This window comes from Apodemus sylvaticus, chromosome 14 (assembly GCF_947179515.1).
Source record: "Apodemus sylvaticus chromosome 14, mApoSyl1.1, whole genome shotgun sequence".
Taxonomy (NCBI): Eukaryota; Metazoa; Chordata; class Mammalia; order Rodentia; family Muridae; genus Apodemus; species Apodemus sylvaticus.
In genome coordinates this window covers 55,138,538-55,162,085 of record NC_067485.1, presented here as the reverse complement: position 1 = coordinate 55,162,085, position 23,548 = coordinate 55,138,538, and the positions used below count along the sequence as shown (strand labels likewise).

At 41.8% G+C, this 23,548-nt stretch overlaps 1 protein-coding gene across 1 annotated transcript in view; it reads right to left on the bottom strand.

Moving 5' to 3' along the window:
* Positions 1-7,956: 7,956 nt before the first annotated feature.
* Mkx (mohawk homeobox) overlaps positions 7,957-23,548 on the bottom strand; it is a 73,537-nt gene continuing 57,945 nt past the window's right edge. Inside the window, exons 6-7 of the mRNA XM_052157370.1 lie at positions 10,544-10,577; positions 7,957-10,444 (exon numbers count right to left, since the gene is read on the bottom strand). Of these exons, the coding sequence (XP_052013330.1) occupies positions 10,255-10,444; positions 10,544-10,577 (224 nt within the window). The 3' untranslated portion in view covers positions 7,957-10,254. The remainder of the gene's footprint in view (positions 10,445-10,543; positions 10,578-23,548) is intronic.

Sequence of the window (23,548 nt, the reverse complement as noted above, 5' to 3'; positions counted from 1 at the left end):
CTAGGAAAGCATGAAAGCAAGGCAGAAAGTCATATCCACATTCAGGATACACTGATCAGATTGTGTTCTATAGCTATGATCTGACATCCATCAAGAATAAACATGTCTTCTAAATTGAGTGTAAATGCTTGTCACAGGAAGCACGAAATCACTTCCAAGAACAGTCCAGGGAACAAACTGCACTGGAGGTAAAGGCCCTCTGCCTTTTTTCTGGAGCCTCTCTCACAGTTCCCTAAGGCATTGTTCACCGTGGCTCCTTCTTTTGACCGTGTTCCTGCACAGGCTTATAGATATGGTTCTAATTTCATTCTTCTTCTGCGTGTAGATAGATGGTCTTCCCGGCACCATTTCTTGAAGATGTCTTTCCTTCAATGTGTATTTTTGGCATCTATGTCAAATATAAGGTGGCTATACTTATGTGATGTTGAGTTTTCTATTCTTTTCCATTGGTCTACATGGTTTTGTGTCTTGGTATGGTGACCCCTCTGGCATTGCTCTGTTGGCTCAGGATTTTTGTGGCTGTCTGGGGTCTGCTGTGCTTTCATATGAATTTTAGGATTCCACATCCCTGTTTTTTTAAAGAACATCATGGACATTTTGATTGAGATCGCATTGACTGTAAATTACTTTGGGAAGAATGGTCATCTTTACAATATTGATTCTGCCAATCCATGAACATGGGATGTCTCCATATTCTCCTATCTTCTTTAATTGCTTTCTTCAGAGATTTGAAGTTTTCATTGTGGATGTCTTTCATCTCCTGGGTTAGGTTTATTCTTGGATTTTTTCTTTTCTTTTCTTTTCTTTTCTTTTCTTTTCTTTTCTTTTCTCTTCTCTTCTCTTCTCTTCTCTTCTCTTCTCTTCTCTTCTTTCTTTCTTTCTTTCTTTCTTTCTTTCTTTCTTTCTTTCTTTCTTTCTTTCTTTCTTTCTTTCTTTTTTTCTTTCTTTTTTGAGGCTATCATAAATGGGAGTCTGTCCAAAATCTTTTGCTCAGATCATTTGCTATTGGTGTATTTAAAGTCTACCGATCTGGTAGAGCTTTGTGGATCTCTTCTGAATAATGGCACATCCTCTGCAAAGGCATCATTTGACTTCTTCTTTTCCTATGTGTCAGGATGTTTCATCTCAGCAACAGAAAGTGGAAGAACGTCAAACAAAACTACTTGCCCTGAATTTGACTCAGCCATACATACTATATATACAACGACCGGGTTTGAAAGCATATTTTCTTCCTAATGACTTTTTCTTTTTACTTAAATGCAATTAAAAAAATATTTGTACACACATGTGTGCTCATATGTGTTCATGGTTGCATGCACACATTAGTACTGGTAGCCAAAGAGGACAGAAGAAGGTTTCAGAACCTCTGAAGCTGAGGCTGTTAGACACTCATGTGAGTGCTGCAAAACGAACTCAGGTCCTCTGCAACAGCAGCAAGTGCCCTTAACTGCAGAGCCCTCTCTCCAGCCCCTAAATGAAAAGGTAGGCCCAGTTGCTGCTTGACTCAGCCCAATGGTACTGTGGTTCTGTCTGTCATAAGCAGCTTTGCCCATGGCTGAGAGGGTCCCTCACAAGATTCTCAGCAGATAAATGCAGTGACATTCATTGTCTGCTGGAGTCATAATACATTTACACATTTTTAAAAATCACAAGGTAAAATAATGTGATATCGCATGCCAGCCGCATCAGGGTTTTCTTCCAACTGTGTAACACTTGTGAGTCTCTGAGAACTCTGAAAATAAGCGGTGAACTGAAGCCACAGGTCCCTGTTAAAGAGTGCTGAGTTGAAGGAGTCCCTGGACAGACTGTTGAACTGCTTCAAACCATTTTCCTGAAAGCATTTTGCCACAAATCAATTCCCCAGATGACGAGTTTCCTGAAAGACTGAGGCATTCCTAAGTCTCCACCTCTCTTACACAAGGAGCCTGAGCCTACCCACTGCCTTTTCCATCCTGGCTGACTTTATTCCTGCCCTGGCATTTGACATTCCAGTCATCTCATTTCATCACCTCTTGCATCTATAGCACTTTAGGGATAAAAACATTAGGAAAACTGGCCTGCCCTAGTCCTACTGTCTGCCCAGCATTTTCTACCCACCAGGCCTTCACAGCATCCGATTCCTGTCTCTACTTGCAGCAATGGAACAAAAGCAAATTCTTTATCATGGTTTAATGGCTTGGGGCTAGGTTGGAGGTCTACAGTCATCAACTGGTGACTTGGCCCATTTGATGTGGCCTGCTTCCCAAGCAGGTGTGGGACATTGGCTGTGGTTCTTCAAGGCCAAGGTCATTCAAAAAGCTGAAAACTCCCCAATTTCCACCTAGTTGGGGGTGAGTGGGTTGTACCCTGGTGTCCCAGAAAGACTGTGTGCAACAACCTTGAGTCTTGGTAAGTCTCAGAGTGGGTAGCCTTTTCGACGCACTCAAATCTATGTTACCATGTCTCATAAAGGAAAAAGGCTCTGAGAACAGTAGAGACCTCCTGGTGGCCATCACCCTGCAAGGAGACCTATCCCCAGGATCTCGGAGAAAGCCTTTGACACGCCATCCATGGCTTTGTGTACTTAATCACATAGTTTGGGTTTTTTCCAAAGATATTCAAAATAGGAAGATTAAGTTGCTGTGTGTGTGTGTGGGGGAACCCAACCAAACAAAGAAACAAAACCACAAAAACCACAAACCCCCGGAAAACAACAACAACAACAAAACAAACAAACAAACAAAATAAGCAAGCAAAGTTGAGTATTAGGAAGGCCTACAAAAGACAAAGTCCTAACACATGGGACAGCAAGACTGAAGCAGGGAGAGTGTGGAGATGGCTCTGTGGTTAAGAGTGCTTGCTGGTCTTCATGCTCAGCTACCTTTTTTAGTCCTCCCAGAGCTATAAGCAGACTGGACTTCAGTTCCCCAAGCCTACTTGAGCAGCCATAACTGACTGTAACTCGAACAGGAGATCCAGTGACCTTACCTGGCCTCCAGCCTTTAAGCTTTTTTCCTAGAAATCCTACAGCCCCTTGAGAGCTGACCTTGTTTTGATATTTGGCTTGGGCAAATTTGGAAGGAGCAGGCAATGAGCTAACCACATGGAGAAAGATAACATAGCGATCTTTGCCCATACTTTGCAGGAAAATAAATTTTTCTGCTTTGTGGTTACTGAGAGCACTAGTGATCGAGTAAATGGCATGAATTGCCAATAATTTTTAAAATCACTGAACTTTTAAATAACTGAACTCTGAATAGCAGCTTGTGAAGTCTAGCTTGGTGGCTGTTATGTAGTTATGGTTGACAGTCCTTCAGGGAGTTAGGGTATCCAAAAGGCAGAGATCGTTAAGGCTTTAGTGATTAATGGTTGCTTGAAGAGACTTTATAGTGCACATTTAAGCTTAACTGCCTGTGAGAGGGTAAACACGGGAGGGTTATCAGTTCTCCACCATCTTTATTGACTTGGGAGTATTCCGGCTCTTATAAGTCAAGGCTGAAGCTCTGTGAAGGAGGAGGTCATTACTAAAGACCATGACACTATGAGGCTACATAAGTTTAAAATTAAACAGATTACAGAGTAGCAAAAATCAACCAAAGATGTAAAAGAGAATGTAAAAATGGGATGAAACTATTAAACATGAAGTGAGGTGACAATAAAGAGAAACAATACCAAGTAGCCTGTCAGGTTCCAACAGGTAACTCTACACTCACAGTCACACAGATGGCCTGGCTAATGGCCCTCATCAAGTTCCAAAACAAAATAAAGTTAGGTCCTGAATCCCAATGTTTCACAACCCTGGAGCAGTGTGACTAGCTGGAACCCAGAGGTTAAATATATGAGCCTGTGGGGACAATTTTTATTCAAGACATCACATGTGCTGTAATTCCCCACAGTGAGAAGAAACAGTTCCAGCTCTGATTTGTGTGTCCCAGACAGGTGCACAGAGGCAAGATGGCTGTCAAGGTCAAGACTTCAGTGTCCCTGAGCAGGCAAGGACAGCCATGGTTCTTAGCAGTTTGGGCGCAGAGTTGTGTGGTACACTCCACACAAACTGGACGCATATGTGGATGCTATGCGAAGTTTAAAATGTAAAACAACAGAAAAATTTTCCCATCTCATTTCAGACAAGGTACTGTTTTTTTAAATATATTTTAAAATACCCACAAATGGGACAATTAAAGTCAAAAGAAGAAAAGCCACAACCAAACAGTTAGCAGAAAAGATATGCTAATACCCTCATCTGGGGCCAGCTATCTTCACAAATTCTCACCAATGACTCACTGTGCTGTTGACCCTGGAAAAGTTCATTCCCTTCAGTGTTCTGACTGAACAGAGGAAACTCAGGAACAACTCATGGTTGAAAAGGTAAACCAGTAGAATTTTAAAATGATAATTTGTCACAAGTTCTTGAGAACCCCAGTATACTTGTCCTTTGGCCCATTAGTTCACCATGTGAGTAACTAGTCCAAAGGCTCCTACTCCAAGGCGCCCGAAACACAGGCCACCTATGCAGCCAGTGTTATGATAGCCTTGCTCAGGGTGAACAAGATGTCTCAAGGGCACTTGGTTTTCCTCACTTCTTTTCTCATAGGAAGGTTTTCTTGATGGAAAAAAAATAGCATATTAACTCATCTTCTGGAACAAGCTCCTTATTTTGGTGTGGAATAAAACTGAGTACCAATAACCCAAATCCTACCAAGGGGCATTTGGTAACAGATTATAAAAGATCCAAAAATAAAATCTCATCCACTATTTAAAAAAATGAAATCTATACATTGAGGTGGAAAGATAAACATGGACATGGAAAAGTGGGATAAGGTCGCCTACACAGGAAAAGCACAAGGTGAAAAGAAGACTGCATTACAGAGGCCTAGGAGAGACCATGTGGTCATGGTTGTCTTCAGACACGGGACTATGACCCTGGAGAGTGGGGTGTAGGAGCTTCTATCTCCTGGCTTTGAAACTATATAAATTTTTCTATTAATGAAATAAAGTTATACCTACAATCTTGTAAAGCACTAAAGTTTAAAGTTTTATTTAAAGTCAATGAACCGATCATTGAATCTCTGACAATGTATAAAAATGAACTAAAAACATTTTTTTAAAATGGAGCATAAGACCGCAAACCATGGAATTAACAGAAGGAACACTTCATGACACTGGGCTAGGTAGAGATGGCTTTCAGGCAGGACTCCCCCAAAATCAGGCCACAAGAGCAATAGAACAACTAGGTTACATCAAGCTAAGAAACCACTTTCAAAGCAACCAGTCAGCAGAAAAAAGAGATGATCCACAGACTCAGATTTATGCAAACTGCACCTCACCTTGTGTTAAAGTACAGGATATGAAGGCTAAAGGATTCCACTCCATAGAAGGAGAACACAAACTGATGACATTTGTTTCTAGAAAGAGGGGACTGGGGATTTGGGGGGATCATGCTCTTGTGAATAGCTGACCACTCCTTCCCCAGACACTGATGAAACTGTGTCCTACTTGCACATAGCCTTGGATATGAGTGAGAAGCTGGGAAGAATAAAAGAAAGGGGCTCCTGTGTAGTCTGGGGAGGCCATCATCCATGCTGGGTAAAGACTTTCCAGTGCAGATACTTTGGGCTCCTGTCAGCAGCCCCTCACCCATGCCCAGAAGATCCAATGGTTCCCAGGGGGAATAGTGGTAGGATTCTACTTAGGTTTGTTGTTAGGGCATTAGGATGAAGAAGTAGAGGTTCATATATCTTCCTCAGGGAATTGATATGTGTAACACAGACATTTCTCAAGAGACCAAATCATCATCAATCATCAATCATCATCATCATCATCAAAAGTCTGTCATCATCAATTACTAGGGGATACCATGGTAGACATCAGCTCAGTCCAGAAGAGATTGCTATTGTAGAAACCATAAGGTAGGTGACAAGCATGTGAAAGTAAGGAAATCCATCCATACTCCTGGAGGTAAGTTGGGATAGTTATGAAAATCTGCATGGTATCCCCTCAAACAAAATAGATTAAAATAAATACTATGTACTCAGAATAGCTATTCAATATGATGCAAGCATGACCCCTGGATATATGTCTGAAGGAAATGAAGTTGGTGTGTTGAAGACATGTGTTCCCATGTTCTATCATTGTCGTCATCACCATCATCATCATCATCATCATCGTAGCGTTAGGGGTATGGAAGCAGAGAGATAACAGAGGTATGGTTGAAAGATATGATAGACAAGAATGGGTGGTAGAGCTCCATTCTAGTTGGTAATAACGTACTTACTGTAAACTTCAAAATACCTAAATACTTGAAAATATCTAGATAAGAGGACTTGGAATGCTTGCCACAAAGAAACAAATCTTCGAAGGGATTCGTAGCATACTTTATATGGATGGATTCCTATAGATTTCCTGTGGGAACCACTGGTCTTTTTGTCTCCGATCCCAGAAGTCTTTTCACCTTAGAAAATACAGGATTTTCCTGTTGTTTGTTTTTCCCAAACCAAGACAGGTCTCAGTGCTAGCCTCCCCAGGGACTAACAAGCACCTGCCATTTCCTGGTTCTATCACAAAGAATTCCTGATCCAAGAATCAACTTGTGCATAGGAGAACCTGTTACCATATCATGTGTCTACTAAAACAAGCAATCCTATTCTTTCCATGGAAACCACAGCCTCTATAGCCAGAAAGGATGGCTATAATGTCCATGGGACTGGTGGCACACACTTGTAATCACAGCCAAGAAAGGATGGCTATTGTGCCCAGTGGTCCAGAGGCACACAGTTCTAATCACAGCCCCATGAACACTTGGGTGCAGCTTGCAGAGTGTTTCACCTGATGTTTTGGTGAAGAGCAGAGACCGATGAAACTCCAGGGTAGGTTTGGCTGGTGATAATTCTTCCCCAGTTGCTAGTTCCTCCACTCCACCCGCCTGCCTCATGATGCCTTCTAGGGCACAGGTAATCTCCCACACCCCCACGGGAGGCTGCTTGGCTCATTCTTACTCTGTTTATTAGTCTTTGCTTCCTATGCCACTTGAGCTGATGAGTTTTAAAAGAGGACAGTGACCGCTGGCACTATTTAGAGCATTCAAGGAACACAGGCAACAGCCTGAGTGTAGGCATCTTGAGCACTGTGAGGAGGGGACAGGAGCAAAAGCAGTTCTTGTCATCTGAGTAAAGGACACCACCAAGCACGCTGTCTTGCTTTCCTCTCTCTGCCCTACTTCATGCTTTGCTGCAGAAGTTCACAATGATGAAGAGCAAACTTTGTCAGGCTCAGCAGCAAACGCTCTTTCCCACCCATCCATCTTGCTGGCCCCTGCATTTTGTGTCTCATGCATTGTTTCAATCCCTCAGAGTCTACAAGGTCTAGCTCCTTCCTCATGTTTTGCATGTAGAACACCTGAAGACTGTGTCTAAATCTTGCACTTGTGTGTGGAGGGAAGGTGCAGTGCACTTCTGCCTGGCTTCCAAGCTAAGCTCCTCGCCTGTACAGAACACATTGGTAATGGACAAAGGCTCTGTATGAACAAAATTTAAAGATACATAACTATGAAAATGTCATGACAATACCCATTATTTAGTATGCTAATAAAAATTTCTTTTTAAGGCAATTAAAATCCATGAATGTGCAAATATGGATGAGGAATGCTTATTGTATTATCCATGGAAAAAGATTTTAGCACAACCCAGTATTTGAACAGTCTGTGTTGTGTTCCTGTCCTTGGTCTTAACAGGTGGGTTGGTGGCCTAAAGTGATAGAATTCAAACTTGGTCCAACTGTGGCACGCCCAATCCATGACCCACATGCGAGGCTGTTCCTGTCTCCTGCTCCCTCGCCCTGGCCAGCTTTCAAAGGCAAACAAATCCATTTGATCACTGAAGTCTAGAAACGAACTTTTATTTTAAATCTGTCAAGAACTCTTGACAGACTTTAATTTTATTAAAATACAACTGTAAAATAAAAGTGAGTCTCTTTCTCGTCAATATAAATTACATGTCAGTCAAGCTCTCGGCTGCTGGCTTGGATTGTTCAAAGTGCTTTTAAGAGACAGGGGGCTCTGATTTCCAGATAAAACAACAGTAACACAAGAAGAATAATAAATTAAAATGATTGTAATTGGAGACATTGCTCAGGATATGCTAATTATCTACTTTTCATGTGTGTATAGGCCAGACTCCAAGCTTTGGTACTTTAAAGAAATTATGTGGATAGTATCCTATCATTGGTTTGTGTTCATAATACAGAACAAATTAGCTGATATTTCCCCCCCAAAGGATGGAAAAAATAAAACATGACAATTTCAAATAAAATACAACCCAGAGTTCACTTGTCTAATTGCAACATGTTAAAACAAGAACACTTTTATTAAAATATTTAATACCAGAATAACTTATAATAGTATGAAAAAGAGTGAAGTATTTGTTCTTGTTCCTCGCTGCCTCGAGCACATCTGGGCAGGCTTGTCTTGTAGTGACTCCCGCTTTGCATCCTGGATCTCAGCGTATCAGGGACGCAGCGGAAGAACCCAATACTTCATCCACTCATACAGTCAGCACTTCTAGCACATTCTCCTAGGGCTTACTGCAACTGCCAATGGTACTTAAGAAAACAAAGTAAAAATATACATACAAAATATTTTCATATCAAATTATCTTCATTACACTAGATAACTCCCACCCCACTATGCTATGATACAGGAGAAAGTATCCTACAATGGCCATCAAGGCCATCACGTCTGCTCAGCAACCAGATTAACCTCCGGTGTTTAAAGCATTTTGTAAAATAAAGATAAAACGTCAGCGTGTGCTGTGAACCCAGATGTCTGTCATTCACACTTGCAAAAATGCTTTCCAGCTTAGAACAATTAGAAAATACATTATACAACCAGAAAAAAATGCCCCCCATAGCCTAGTCTTTTCACTTTGCTCTTGAACGCTTGCTCTGTTCTGTTGGGTATCTCCAGATTTCCTTTTCTATTGGGCGTCTCCACATTCCTTTGGTTTGCAGTCTTCCCAAGCTGGGTAGGATGTTATTGCTGGATGGAAAAGATACTCTTCTTCCTTGATAGTGATTACTCTCACTCTGTGGTAGTGACATTTAGAAACAAGACTTTCTTTCTTTCAATGCAAGACTTCACTTGATTTTTACTTGGATGTCCTACTTGGCAAAAAAATCAGAGACTGAACAGTGTAGGCTACATGAATGTGTTTTGCTACCCATACGTTTTAAATTTTAAAAATCAATTTTTTTGCATGTGTACGTATATCCACACACAGATTTTTTCCTTCATTGTCTTGTTCTCATTGCAATACAAATTGTCCATCTGAATTGGGTTTGAAATGAACCAAATAAAAGGCTTTTAGTCACTCCATATGAAAGCAGCTTCCATCACAAAGGAACCCTGAATTCTAATGCAAACAAGATTACGATTTAAAACTAAACTTTAGGTTTAGTTTTACACAGGAAAAAAGTCAAAGATTTATATAATAAGGCATTTTTAAAAACTGTGGCAGTCCTAATCCATGACCCACATTTTTTTTTTCAGGGAAAAAAATCCCAATTAATTGTAAAGGGCATTGGCATACTTTCCAACAGTGCTTGGGAAAACAATTTCTGACTACATTGCAATATTAAACTAGTTGGAAAGCGTCTCTTTTTAAATGTATGCATCACGTGGTCCTGCTGCACCTTTCATTTTGGATGCACTAACAGATATGCAAACAAAACCCACACAGAAAATTCTCACCATCACCCTGGAAGGCACAAAGAACAGTTTCCAGTCCTGTAGGCATTAAAAAAAAAAGAAGAAAATAAAAATAAAAGATCACCTCATCTGGGCTGAACAGATCTCCGAGTTTGAACGTGTGACGGATTGAATTTGTTTCAGGGGCTCTCAGCGATTGGCTTCAGTCCTGGACCAGTCTGGAATGATGCAGTGCAGCAAGTGTTGGTGGTGATGGTTTGAGGCACAGCTCTCCTCTGTGCCCACGTTGGAGCTTACCTCAGGGAGCAAGGCACTTATTGTAATGGTAATGCAGACGCTTTATGCATAGTTTCAGTAACATAAAATAAGTTAATATTTTTGATTAAAATAAGTTTTTATAACTTATATGTCTTTTTATAGAAGCAACTGATATATTTAAGATAGTTGAATGGAAGTCCTCTTCACCTCTGCTTGGCTCTTAGGATGAGGATTTAGGTAAAAAAAAAAAAAAAACAACCAAACACCAAAAAACAAGCAAAGCAACCCACTGACACAGGCAGCACTCCCTGGCTGCTCTAGAAGCGCTGCACCAGTGGCAGCTTGACTGTCTTTACTTCCGCTATGTGGGAAGACTTCTGGATGATGCAACTGGTGGTCGTCCCCTGCACCTCATCTTTCCCCTGGGCCAGGTTTGTTAAGGCCATGGCTGCGTTGATCTCCTTCCAGTATGTGTCATCCTTGCTTGGCCCTCTTCTGTTCACAGCACTGCATGTGTGCAAAAAAGAAGAGGGAGGATCAGAGATCAGACCCACCACTACGTGCCCCGGAGTCAGCATCCAGGCAAAGGAAATTCGTTTTGCTCACCTGTCACCCTTAGTAGATCCAAGGTCCGGGGTGTCTGTAAAAGAAGCACAAATTCAGTCACTCGTCTCTTTCTTGGATTTTGTCTTTTAAGATTTATTCTCTCTCTGTCTGTCTGTCTCTCTCTCTCCCTCCTCTCTCTCTTTCTTTCTCTCCTCTCTCTGTCTCTGTCTCTCTCTGTCTCTCTGTCTCTCTCTGTTTCTGTCTCCTTTCTCTGTCTCTCTCTTTGTCTCTGTTTCTGTTTGTCTCTCTCCTCTCTCTATGTCTCTTTGTCTTTGTCTCTCTCTGTCTCTCTGTTTCTGTCTCCTCTCTCTGTCTCTCTCCTCTGTCTCTGTCTCTGTCTTTGTCTCTCTCTCTCTCCTTCTGTGTGTGTGTGTGAGTGTGTGTATGCGTGTGTATGTGTGTGTGTGTATGTACCACGAATGCAGTTGCTCTGAGAGGACAGAAGAGGGCATCAGATCTCCAACAGTTGGAGATATAGGCAGCTGTGAATCATCTGATATGGGTGCTGGAACCAAACGCAGGTCCTCAGAAAGAGCAGACACCACTCTTGAACACTGAGCCACATCTCCACTCCTGTTTAATCTTAGGAATTTCTTCATTATTGATAAGAATAAAATTTTATCCAGAAAATGACTGATATTATTTTTCTTACAGACATCCCATGAGTTATTAAGATTATTAAGAAGCCAAGCCTTGCAAAGACTGTACAGGGAGGCGTGGTGATGAGACTGGTAAATCAACGTTCTTGTTCATTTCTCAGCTGTCAGCAGCCATCAGCACATCACCATGCCCCACAAGGTAGATGTCGTTTTTCCTCAACTCCAGAACAAGGACTTTCCTAGAAGCTGTTGGGGTTCCTTCAACCTTCATATTCTGCAATTTCCTGAGACTCCAGCCTTGGGGGGTGGGGTGGGGGGCAGGTGAGACTAATAGTCTGGATAGCCAATACATGAGTAACAGACCTAATGCTGACACTGTATGGAGCTCCTGGTCCACCAGAAGAAACCAGTCTTCACTCTCCAAAACTCCTCATCCTGCTGTCGTGAGAAACAAGGGAGACAGCTGGCTTATGCCAGAGATGGGCAAATCTGCTCCCTGATCACTAATTAATTCCACCACCATGAAAACATGATGGAAGACTGAAATGGGTTCTGGATGCTGATTCATTCTATTGGTTTAAGGGATATGGCCTGGGGATAAAAATGTGTAGGTCAGGAGTGGGAATGAACAGGGTCTCCCTATAAACTCAGAAAACTATGAATCTAGGTAGTGGATAAGCTTTGGTCACCACAGCCACTGCCACCACCGTCTGCAGTAACCAGGACACAATAAACGATCTACTTACGGAAGCATCTCAGGACAGAAAGGGAGCAGAAAATGCACACAATGTACTCAAAGTCCTCTTCCTATGATCTCTGAAAAACTGTCCCTCTTGGCCTCAGTCTTTCATTTTGCCTTCTCCTCTTCCTATTCAGTATTTCTTTAGACCTCCTGCAATTTCTCTGACATGTTCAAGATCTGCCAGGCATTGCAATTTCATTCCCAACGAAGAGCTCTAAGCGTCAGAGCCCAGGAAAGCTCAGAGGGAGGAGAGGTTACAATGCAGTCTAACCTGGGCAGCAGTTCACAGGACGAGGAAGAGAGCCCAAGAAAATAACTGCATGGCCATGAACTGGGGCCAGATTCAAGGTCCTCTGCATAGAAGCCTGCTAAGAGGGAAGGTCTCTATATGGAGATAGCTTGCTCTGAGCTACTTATAATCTGAGGAATCAGCAAAGTTGAAAATAAAACACAAGCAGGAAAGCAAAAGTACTTGATGAAGGTACTTCAAGGCCGCTGTGCAGGACACATGAGATGATCTGTCACTCCGGGCTCATGTTAGCTCTGTTTCCTTCCACTGAGCATTCTCTCTCTCTCTCTCTCTCTCTCTCTCTCTCTCTCTCTCTCTCTCTCTCTCTCACACACACACACACACACACACACACACACACACATTAGATTTTCTTTATTTACATTTCAATGGTTATCCCCTTTCCTCGTTTTACCCTGGAAAACCCCCTATCCCATCCCCACTCCCCTACCTCACCAACCCACCCATTCCTTCTTCCCTGTCCTGGCATTCCCCTACACATGAGCATTGAGTCTTCACAGGACCAAGGACCTCTCTTCCCATTGATGTCTGACAAAGCCATCCTCTGCTACATATGTGGCTGGAGACAAGGGTCCCTCCATGTGTTCTCTTTGGTTGGTGATTTAGTCCCTGGGAGCTTTGGGGCCATTGGTTAGTTCATATTGTTGTTCCTTCTATGGGGCTGCAAACACCTTCATCTCCTTCAGTTCTTTCTCTTTCTCCTCCATTGGGGACCCCGTGTTCAGTCCAATGGTTGGCTGAGAGCATCCATGTCTGTATTTGTCAAGCATTGGCAGAGCCTCTCAGGAGACAGCTATATCAGGCTCCTGTCAGCAAGCATTTGCTGGCATCCACAGTATTGGTTGGTAGCTGTATATGGGATGGATGCCCAGGTGGGGCAGTCTGTGAATGGTCTTTCCTTTAGTCTCTGCTCCACACTTTGTCTCTGTATCTTCTCCCATGAGTATTTTGTTCCCCCTTCTAAGAAGAACCGAAATATCCACACTGATCTTTCTTCTTCTTGAGCTTCAAGTCGTCTGTGGATTGTAACTTGGGTGTTCCAAGCTTCTGAGCTAATATTCACGTATCAGTGAGTGCACACCAAGTGTGTTCTTTTGTGATTGGGTTACCTCACTCAGGATGATAGTTTCTAGTTCCATCTATTTGCCTACGAATTTCATGAATTTGTTATTTTTTTAATAGCTGAGTAGCACTCCATTGTGTAAATGAACCACACTTTTTGTATCCATTCCTCTGTTGAAGGACAATTGGGTTCTTTCCAGCTTCTGGCTATTATAAATAATGTTGTTAAGAACATAGTGGAGCATGTATCCTTATTACATGTTGGAGCATCTTCTGGGTATATGCCCAGGGGTGGTATAACTGGGTCCTCAGGTAATATAATATCTCCATTTTTCTGAGGAACTGACAGACTGATTTCCAGAATGGTTGTACAAGCTTGCAATCCCACCAGCAGTGGAGGAGTGTTCCTTTCTCCGCATCCTCTCCAGCATCTGCTGTCACCTGAATTTTTGATCTTAGCCATTCTGACTGGTGTGAAGTGGACTCTCAGGGTTGTTTTGATTTGCATTTCCCTGATAACTAGGGATGTTGAACATTTCTTTAGGTGATTCTCAGTGATTAGGTGTTCTTCAGTTGAGAATTCTTTGTTTAGCTCTGTACCCCATTTTTAATGGGGTTATTCGGTTCTATGGAGATTAACTTCTTAAGTTCTTTGTATATATTAAATATTAGCCCTCTATCAGATGCAGGATTTGTAAAGATCTTTTCCCAATCTGTTGGTTGCCATTTTGTCCTATTGACAGCATCCTTTGCCTTACAGAAGCTTTGCAATTTTATGAGGTCCCATTTGTCAATTCTTGATCTTAAAGCATAAGCTATTGATGTTCTGTTTAGGAAATTTTCCCCTGGGCCCATACACCTGAGGCTCTTCCCCACTTTCTTTTCTATTAGTTTCAGTGTATCTGATTTTATGTGGAAGTCCTTAATCCACTTGGACTTAAGCTTTGTACAAAGAGATAAGAATGGATCAATTTGTATTCTAATATATGCTAACCACCTTTGCACCAGCACCATTTTTTGAAAATACTGTCTTTTCCCACTGGATGGTTTTAGCTCTTTTGTCAATGATCAGGTTACCATAGGTGTGTGGATTCATTTCTGGGTCTTCAGTTCGATGTCATTGATGTACTTGCCTATCACTGTATCAATACCAAACAGTTTTTATCACAATTGTTCTGTAGTATAGCCTGAGGTCAGGGATGGTGATTCCCCTAGAAGTTCTTTTATTGTTGAGAATAGTTTTCACTATCCTGGATTTTGGTTTTTGTTTTTGTTCTTCCAGATGAATTTGCAAATTGATCTTTCTAACTCTATCAAGAATTGAGTTAGAATTTTGATGGGGATTGCATTGAATCCATAGATTGCTTTTGTCAAGATGGCCATTTTTACTATATTAACCCTGCGAATTCATGATCACGGGAGATCTTTTCATCTTCTGAGATCTTCTTTGGTCTCTTTATTCAGAGACTTGAAGTTCTTGTCATATAGAACTTTCATTTGCTTAGTTAGTACCAAGTATTTTATATTATTTGTGACTATTGTGAAGGGTGTTGTTTTACCTAATTTCTTTCTCAGTCTGTTTATCCTTTGAGTAGAGGAAAGACACTGATTGGTTTGAGTTGATTTATCCAGCCATTTGCTGAAGTTGTTTATCAGGTTTAGGAGTTCTCTGGTGGAATTTTTTGGGTCCCTTAGGTATACTATCATATCATCTGAACATAGTGATACTTTGACTTCTTCCTTTCCAATTTTTATCCCTTTGACCTACTTTTGTTGTTTCATTGCTCTGGCTAGAACTTCCAGTACTGTATTGAATAGGTAGGGAGAGAGTGAGCAGCCTTGTCTAGTTCCTGATTTTAGTGGGATTGCTTCACGTTTCTCTCCATTTAGTTTGATGTTGGCTACCAGTTTGCTGTATATTGGTTTTACTATGTTTAGGTATGGGCCTTGAATTCCTGTTCTTTCCAAGACTTTTATCATGAAGGGGTGTTGAATTTTGTCAAATGCTTTCTCAGCATCTAATGAAGTGATAATCTATTTTTTCCTTTGAGTTTGTTTATATAGTGGATTATGTTGATGGATTTCTGTATTTTGAACCATCCCTGCATCCCTGGGGTGAATCCTACTTTGTCATGATGGATGATCATTTTGATGTGTACTTGGATTTGGTTTGCAAAGATTTTATTGAGTATTTTTGCATCAATATTCATAAGGGAAATTGGTCTGAAATTTTCTTTCATTGTTGGGTCTTTGTATGGTTTATGTATAGAGTAATTGTGTTTCATAGAATGAATTGGGCAGTGTCCTTTCTGTTTCTAATTTTTTTTTTAGAATAGTTTGAAGAGTATTGGTATTAGGTCTTCTTTGAATGTCTGATAGAACTCTGCATTAAACTCATCTGCTCCTGTAAATTTTTTTGTCTGGGAGACTATTAATGACTGTTTCTATTTCTTTAGGGGTTATGGGACTGTTTAGATCATTTATCTGATCCTGACTTAACTTTGTTACCTGGTATATGTCTGGAAAATTGTCTATTTGATCCAGACTTTTCAGTTTTGTTCAGTATAGGCTTTTGTAGAAGGATCTGATGATTTTTGGATTTTCTCTGTTTCTGTTGTTATGTATCCCTTTTAATCCTGATTTTGTTGATTTGAATACTGTCTCTGTGCCCTCTGGTTAGCCTGGTTAAGGGTTTATCTATCCTGTTGATTTTCTCAAAGAATCAGCTCCTGGTCTTGTTGAATTTTTGTATAGTTCTTTTTGTTTCTACTTGGTTGATTTCAGCCCTTAGTTTGATTATTTCCTGCCATCTATTCCTCTTGGGTGTATTTGCTTCCTTTTGTTCTAGAGCTTTCAGGTGTGCTATCAAGATGCTGGTGTATCCTCTCTCCAGTTTCTTTTAGGAGGCTCTCAGAGCTATGAGTTTTCCTCTTAGCACTGCTTTCATTGTGTCTCATAAGTTTGGGTATGTTGTGCCTTCATTTTCATTAAATTCTAAAAGGTCTTTAATTTCTTTATTTCTTCCTTGACCAAGTTATCATTGAGTAGAGTGTTCTTCAGCTTCTATGTGTATGTGTATGTGGGCTTTCTGTTGTTTTTGTTGTTATTGAAGACCAGCCTTAGTCTGCATAGTCTGATAGGATGCATGGGATTATTTCAATCCCTTCTTGTATCTGTTGGGGCCTGTTTTGTGACTGATTATATGGTCATTTTTGGAGAAGATACCATGAGATTGTGAGAAGAAAGTATATTCCTTTGTTTTAGAAAAAATATTCTATAAATATCTGTTAAATTCATTTGTTTCATAACTTCTGTTAGTTTCAGTGTCTCTGTTTAGCTTCTATTTCCATGATCTGTCCATTGATGAGAGTTGGGTGGTGAAGTCTCCCACTATTATTGTGTGAGGTGCAATGTGTGCTTTGAGCTTTAGTGAAGTATCTTTTAAGAATGTGGGTGCAAGCTGGGCAGTGGTGGCACACACCTTTAACCCCAGTACTTGGGAGGCAGAGGTGGGAGGATTTCTGAGTTCGAGGCCAGCCTGGTCTACAGAGTGAGTTCCAAGACAGCCAGGGCTATACAGAGAAACCCTGTCTTAAAAAAACAAACCAAAAATGTGGGTGCCCTTGCATTTGGAGCATAGATATTCAGAATTGAGAGTTCTTCTTGGTGGATTTTTCCTTTGATGGGTATGAAGTGTCCTTCCTTATCTTTTTTTTTTTATAACTTTTATGTTGAAAGTCATTTTTATTCGATATTAGAATGGCTACTCCAGCTTGTTTTTTGGGACCATTTGTTTGGAAGATTACTTTCCAGCCTTTTACTCTCAGGTAGTGACTGTCTTTGTCACTGAGATGGGTTTTCTGTATGCAGCAAAATATTGGGTCCTGTTTACATATTCAGTCTGATAGTCTGTGCCTTTTTATTGGGGAATTGAGTCCATTGTTATTAAGAGATATTAAGGAATAGTGATTGTTGCACCCTGTTATTTTTGTTGTTAGAGGTGGAATTACGTTTATGTGGCTATCTTCTTGGTTCTTGATCTTTTTCTGTGGTGTAGGTTCCCTCCTTTTGAAGTTTTTCATTTATTATCCTTTGAATGGCTGGATTTGTGGAAAGATATTGTGTAAATTTGTTTTGTTATGAAATACCTTGATTTCTCTATCTATGGTAATTGAGTGTTTTGCTTGGTTTAGCAGCCTAGGATGACATTTGTGTTCTTTTGAGGTCTGTATGACATCTGCCCAGTATTTTCTGGCTTGTAGAGTCTCTGGGGAGAAGTCCAGTGTAATTTTGATAGGTCTGCCTTTATATGTTACTGGACCTTTTCCTCTAGTGCTTCTAATATTTTTTCTTTGTTTTGTGCATTTGGTGTTTTGCTATTATGTGACATAAGGAATTTCTTTTCTGGTCCTCTCTATTTGGAGTTCTGTAGGATTCTTGTATATTTATGATCATCTCTTTCTTTAGGTTAGGGAAGTTTTCTTCTATAATTTTGTTGAAGATATTTACTGGCTCTTTAAGTTGGAAATCTTAGCTCTCTTCTAATGCCTATAATACTTAGGTTTGGTCTTCTCATTTGTGTCCTGGATTTGCTGAATGTTTTGGGTTGGGAGCTTTTTGCTTTTTGTGTTTTCTTTGACTGTGTCAATGTTTTCTATGGTATCATCTGCACTTGAGATTCTCTCTTCTATCTCTTGTATTCTGTTGGTGATTCTTGCATCTATGACTTCTGATCTCTTTCCTAGGTTTTCTATCTCCAGAGTTGTCTCCCTTTGTGATTTCTTTATTGTTTCTACTTCTGTTGTTTAGATCCTGGAAGGCTTTGTTCAATTCCTTCACCTGTTTAATTGTGTTGTCTTCTAATTCTTTATGGGATTTTTGTGTTTCCTCTTTAGGGGTCTCTAGCTGTTTACCTGTGTTCTCCTGTATTTCTTTAATGGAGCTATTTGTGTCCTTCATCATCATGAAATGTTATTTTTAAATCAACTTTTCTCATGTGTTGGACTTCCAGGGCTTGCTGTGGTGGAAGAACTCGGTTCTGATGATGCCAAGTAGCCTTGGTTTCTGTTGGTAGGGTTCTTAGGCTTGCCTTTTGCCATCTGGTTATCTCTGGTGTTAGTTGTTCTTGCTGTCTCTGGCTGGAGCTTGTCCCTCCTGTGGGCCTGTAAGCCTGTGTCAGCACTCCTGGGAGACCAGCTCTCTTCTGACCGGACCTGTGTAGATAGGGCTGTGGAATAGCCCCAGCTCCTGGGTGCAGATGGAGACTGGAAGAATACTCTCAGTTGCTACATTGTTCCTGTGCCCTGTGTCCTCCTGGCTGGTCTCACTTTAGACAGTTATTGGAGAGAAAGTCGCGATCTCACCACTGAGCCCTGGAGCGAGAGCACTCCTGGGAGACCAGCTCTCTCCTGGCAGGACCTGTGTACAGAGGACTGTGGAACAGCCTTAGCTCCTGGTGCATCCACTGAACATTCACGTAGCATTTAACAAGGCTTGGGAGAAATGCTTGGGTCTGGAGTGCCCTCAGCTTGGGATCTTCTGATCATGCTGGGTTAGCCTGGACAGTCAGAGCCCCACCCTGCTTGCTGTGTTGGATAATTTGGGGTTGAAAGTGACTTAAAGTATAGTAAAACTGAAATAATTTTTGGCCCATAGAACTCCAATAATCCTGATTTGTAGATGATTCTTTTATGAGTCGATTCTCTTCAGTGTTGCTTTATAACATTTTTAAAAATCACATTTATTTATTAATGAGGCATATATAGAGAGGTCAGAGGACAGATATTTATTTTTTTCCACCACTGGAATCCCAGGATCTTAGCCAACTTGTCCGGCAAGATGGCTTGTGCCTTTAGCCACTGAGCTATCTCAGCATCTCCAGCCCAAGGTTTTCAGAATTAGCGACTCTGGACAGGGTCCCGGGTCTCTTTGGTGCCCATGGAGTCTCCCCTGTCATCTGTTTTCGCTCAGTAGTGACAGGTACAAAATGCTACCAAAACCAGAGAACAAGTCAAGCCTTTCAGAGGGTAAGTGAGCAACACTGGAAATTTTACAGAGAGGAGGGAGGGAGGAGGAAGAGGGGGAGGGGAGAGAGTGCACCTAAAAGTGCAACAATAGGTTAGGGGCTGTTCAGTCAATGAAATGATCTGTCAAAAGCAGACTAGGATCCATGAAGTGCAAACATTAGGGAAATGAGAAAACTAAACTTAGAAAAGACTCCATTCTAACACTCAGGTTCACAGCTGAACCTTGTTGAAGGCAAGGGACTATGGCTTCCTACCTGACAAGTCAGCTGAGTGGTGACTGGGGACAAGAAGGAAGCTTGCTGCTGTCAGACATGTAATGTGATGCAAAATCCTGAAGATGCCAAATCTTCAAGATGAGGAGGAAGTCTATGCTCGGCAGCCCCACAGTGTTGATGCTGATGGCACCTACAGTGGCTGGCTCCTTAAAGTACAGCCTCTGAGAACAGAGATTCTTGTAACAAGCTATGAAATCCTGAAATTCTGCTTACTTAGAGGTGAATGTGCCTATGAAAACATCTCTGATGTGTAAAAACCTATTCATATCCTTGTTTGGGCATTCTAATTAGTTTCAGAACATCCCATTTCTCTGTCTGTCTGTCCGTCTGTCTGTCTGTCTCTCTTCCTCCCTCCCTCCCTCTCTCTCCCTCTCCTCTCTCTCTCCCTCTCCTGTCTCTCCCTTTCTTCTTCCCTCTCTCTCCCTCCCTCCCTCCCCCCCTCTCTCTCTTTGTAAAACGAGTCTGTATGCACACTCATATTTGTGGGTGTGAATATGTGCTCATGATGCATAGAGGGAATGGTAGGGCGACCTCTAACCTCTGATATTGGTTTTGCCTTGAATAAAACAAAACAGCTTGCTCACTGTCTTGCACACCTGGCTCGAGGTTTTCTTCCAGTTCTAAGGTTTCTTCTATCTCTGCCTCCTACCTCCCTGCGGGAGCACTAATACTACAGATGCTCCCACTATGTGCCTGGCTTTTACATGAGTCCTGAGGATTTGAACTTGGGTTCTTCTACTTGTATCCAATGAGGCCTCTTGCTAGCCCCCACTTCTACAAATCCTAGAACCAGGTCTGAGGTCCTAGTCCCAAGGCTGAACTTTACACTTTATTTTAAGGATTGTGGATGCACTTGGTGTTGTAAAGTAGGACTGACTGGGTCTGTCAATGCACCCATTGCAATATCTTGGAAACAGCTTGTGTTTCTATCAAGGCTAAAACTGTCCTAAGGTGTTCTAAGGTCTTGAGGATTTCAGACCAGGTGCAGAAGGTGACTGTCGCACCCAGAAGCTTTTCTGCATCTATGGTGGCTTGAGTGGCTGTTGTTCGGGGTTTCCCGGTATGACTAGGACCATCCATGAGTAGTGGTGAACCTGGTTTCCATGTGAACAACAAAAGGAAGTTCATAAACAACCTTCCCTTTCTTGGAGATACTTGTGTATTTTTTCTGGACGGCAAGAACTCTAAAGATCTGCTAGTTTGTGGGCTTCTGTTTACTATGTTGTGATGGGGTCTGAGGAGATGCCATAGACATTTTAAAGATTAATACGACCCGAGGAATGCTCAACAAGTTTGCAATCCACGGCTCACACGAAATGCTGCTACTAAAGGCTACCATTTCTCCCTAATGTTGTCTTTTTCCTTTCCTTTTTTTGATTTCTTTTTATTCGATATATTTTTTATTTACATTTCAAATGATTTCCCCTTTCCTGGCTCCCCACTCCCCGAAAGTCCCATAAGCCCTCTTCCCTTCCCCTGTTCCCCCATCCACCCCTTCCCACTTCCCTGTTCTGCCCTACACTGCTGCACTGAGCCTTTCCAGAACCAGGGGCCACTCCTCTGCTCTTCTTGGACATCATTTGATATGTGGATTATGTCTTGGGTAATCCAAGTTTCTATGCCTTGCAGTCCATAGTCAGTGTTCAAGGAGTCATTGGTGGTCGTAAAGCTCGGGTAACTTCTGTCCACCCTATTACAGCAGGTCCCAGGAGCTCCCTTCTGGTAAGAGTACCAGGGGCTCCAGACAGGAGAAGGGCAAATGCAGCTGAGCGTGAGAAGAAAGCAGACCGGTGCTACAGTGGTGCGGCAAGGCTCGTTGGCGGAGTGTATCAGCATCTGCAGGGCTGGGTCTGACCGCTAACATTTGCTCAGCAGCCTCTCACTCTGCAAGTAGCTTGGCTCAGCCTCCCCGCAGTCTGGGCTAAATGCCTTTTTAGATTCTAAGGTTCCAAAAATCAGCTATGCTGTCAATTACCATAAAAGCAACTGGTTGGCAGGCTCTGCTTACGGAGCCAGCCAAAAGAGAGTGTTTTAAGACCAAAAAGAAAAGAAAAGGAAAGAAAGAGGTGGGCAGTTAGGAAAATCTTGGATGCTGTAAAACACAAAGCATGTTGAAACTTAAAGAAGGGCTATCCTCAGTTTGGACTTAAGCAGAGAAACAATCCTACAGAAATGTCAGTTGGGCAACCGCTTGCCTCTGTGTGGAGTCCAGTGGTCAAGGGTCCTTTCATCTTCCATGAATGCCAGTCAGAAGCACTCGGATTTGGACATAGGTTCCTAAAATAATATCTGAAGACCTAGAAAGTAGTGTCTTTCCTCTCTGGGATGTGTTTTTCAAACAGACTAAATAAATCCTAAAATTGGAAACGTTTTGTTAAGTATTTCACAAAATAGTACTTGTGCCACTACAATGTGAATGAAATTAAGGAAGATTAAGCATGTGACTATTTTTCAAATTAAATAATATGAAATCACATAACAGACATTTCCGTAAATTAAAATGGAAAGAGTAAAAGATAGGAAACTGTGGGATATAGGGAGTAGAACCAGGGGGAAACGCTGCCCAGAGGAAAGCAAAGCAGGCCACTGGACCAGTTGGGCAGGGAGAGGAAGCCATAGCTTGTGTTCTAAGGCGATGGATGGAAGACGGCACCCACCTTCCCTATCACACCCAGCCTCATGTCCTCGCAGGGACATTAAAGCCTTGGGGCTTATGTCCATGCTCTAAAGCAAGCCACAAATCCCTGTGTCTGATAACCGGGCTTCCACCAAGGTGGTCACATTGGCAGCCCTGGCTGGTGAGAACAATTAAGACACGGGACACCAGACACAGCTTCTGGTTCTTACAGGAATGGGAAGACTGAAGAAAAGAAGACCCGCAAACATGGAGGACAGAAACCCTCCGTGAAGACATAAAACACTGACTGCTCCAAAGCAGTAGGACCTTAGGGAAGGCAGCGGCCACCACCCACATGTCTCATCGCACTGTGATCCTTGGAATGTTTATTTCCACATCTCAGGGTACATGACTGCCCCTCTGCCCACATAGATGCTTCTATGCTGCCTTCACTTTTTTCTCTTTTAAAATAAAAGCTATTGGGCCAGCAACATGGTTCAGGGGGTAAAGTGATTGTCACCAAGCCTGACAGTCTGAGTTAGGACCCAGAAGAGCACAAACTGGCTTGGCGTATCCTTTGACCTCCATACCCACACAGTAGCATTCATGCTCCCTGATCCCCACACAACATACACACAAATAAATGTAATTAAAAAAGTAAAGAGCTTTTCTTATGTTTCCCTAATAGGAAAGTAATGCAATAGGGAACAGCTGTGCCATAGTGTTCATTGATCCCTGAATGAAAATTCTATATTATTAGACTATATAATCAGCGCGTGTGAACACTCATATGAAAGGTATGTTCTAGCTGCCACTCAAATCATGACAGTTCCCTCTTGCAATCTGAGATTTTCCAGACTAGGTCTGCTGATGGTTCTGTTCTGGGTTATTCCTAGGGATATATATATATATATATGTGTGTGTGTGTGTGTGTGTGTGTGTGTGTGTGTGTATACTGCTAATAGGTTGAATCAGGTGATACTTCTATTTCATTTATTGTAGACAAAAATAAATGAATTCAACATTCATATATCAAAAGAAGATAGTAATAAAAGTTACTGTGTAAAACCTGAGAAATGGTGTGCAATAGACTAAGACAGGACATTCAGGCCTAAGAGTGGCATTTGTGCACTGGTTAGTTTTGTCAACTTGACAGAAACTAGAGTCATCTAGGAAGAGGGGACCTTGTTGGGGAGTTGAGTGCACCAGGTTGGCCTGTGGATATGTATGCCCTAAGTTTCTTTTCTTGGTTAATGACTGATGTGGGAGGGTCCATCCAGCCCACTGTGAGTGGCATCACCCCTCCTTAGGCAATCCTGGGGTGTATGGGAAGCTAGCTGAGCAAGCCGTGGACACAAGGTAGACACCAGTGTT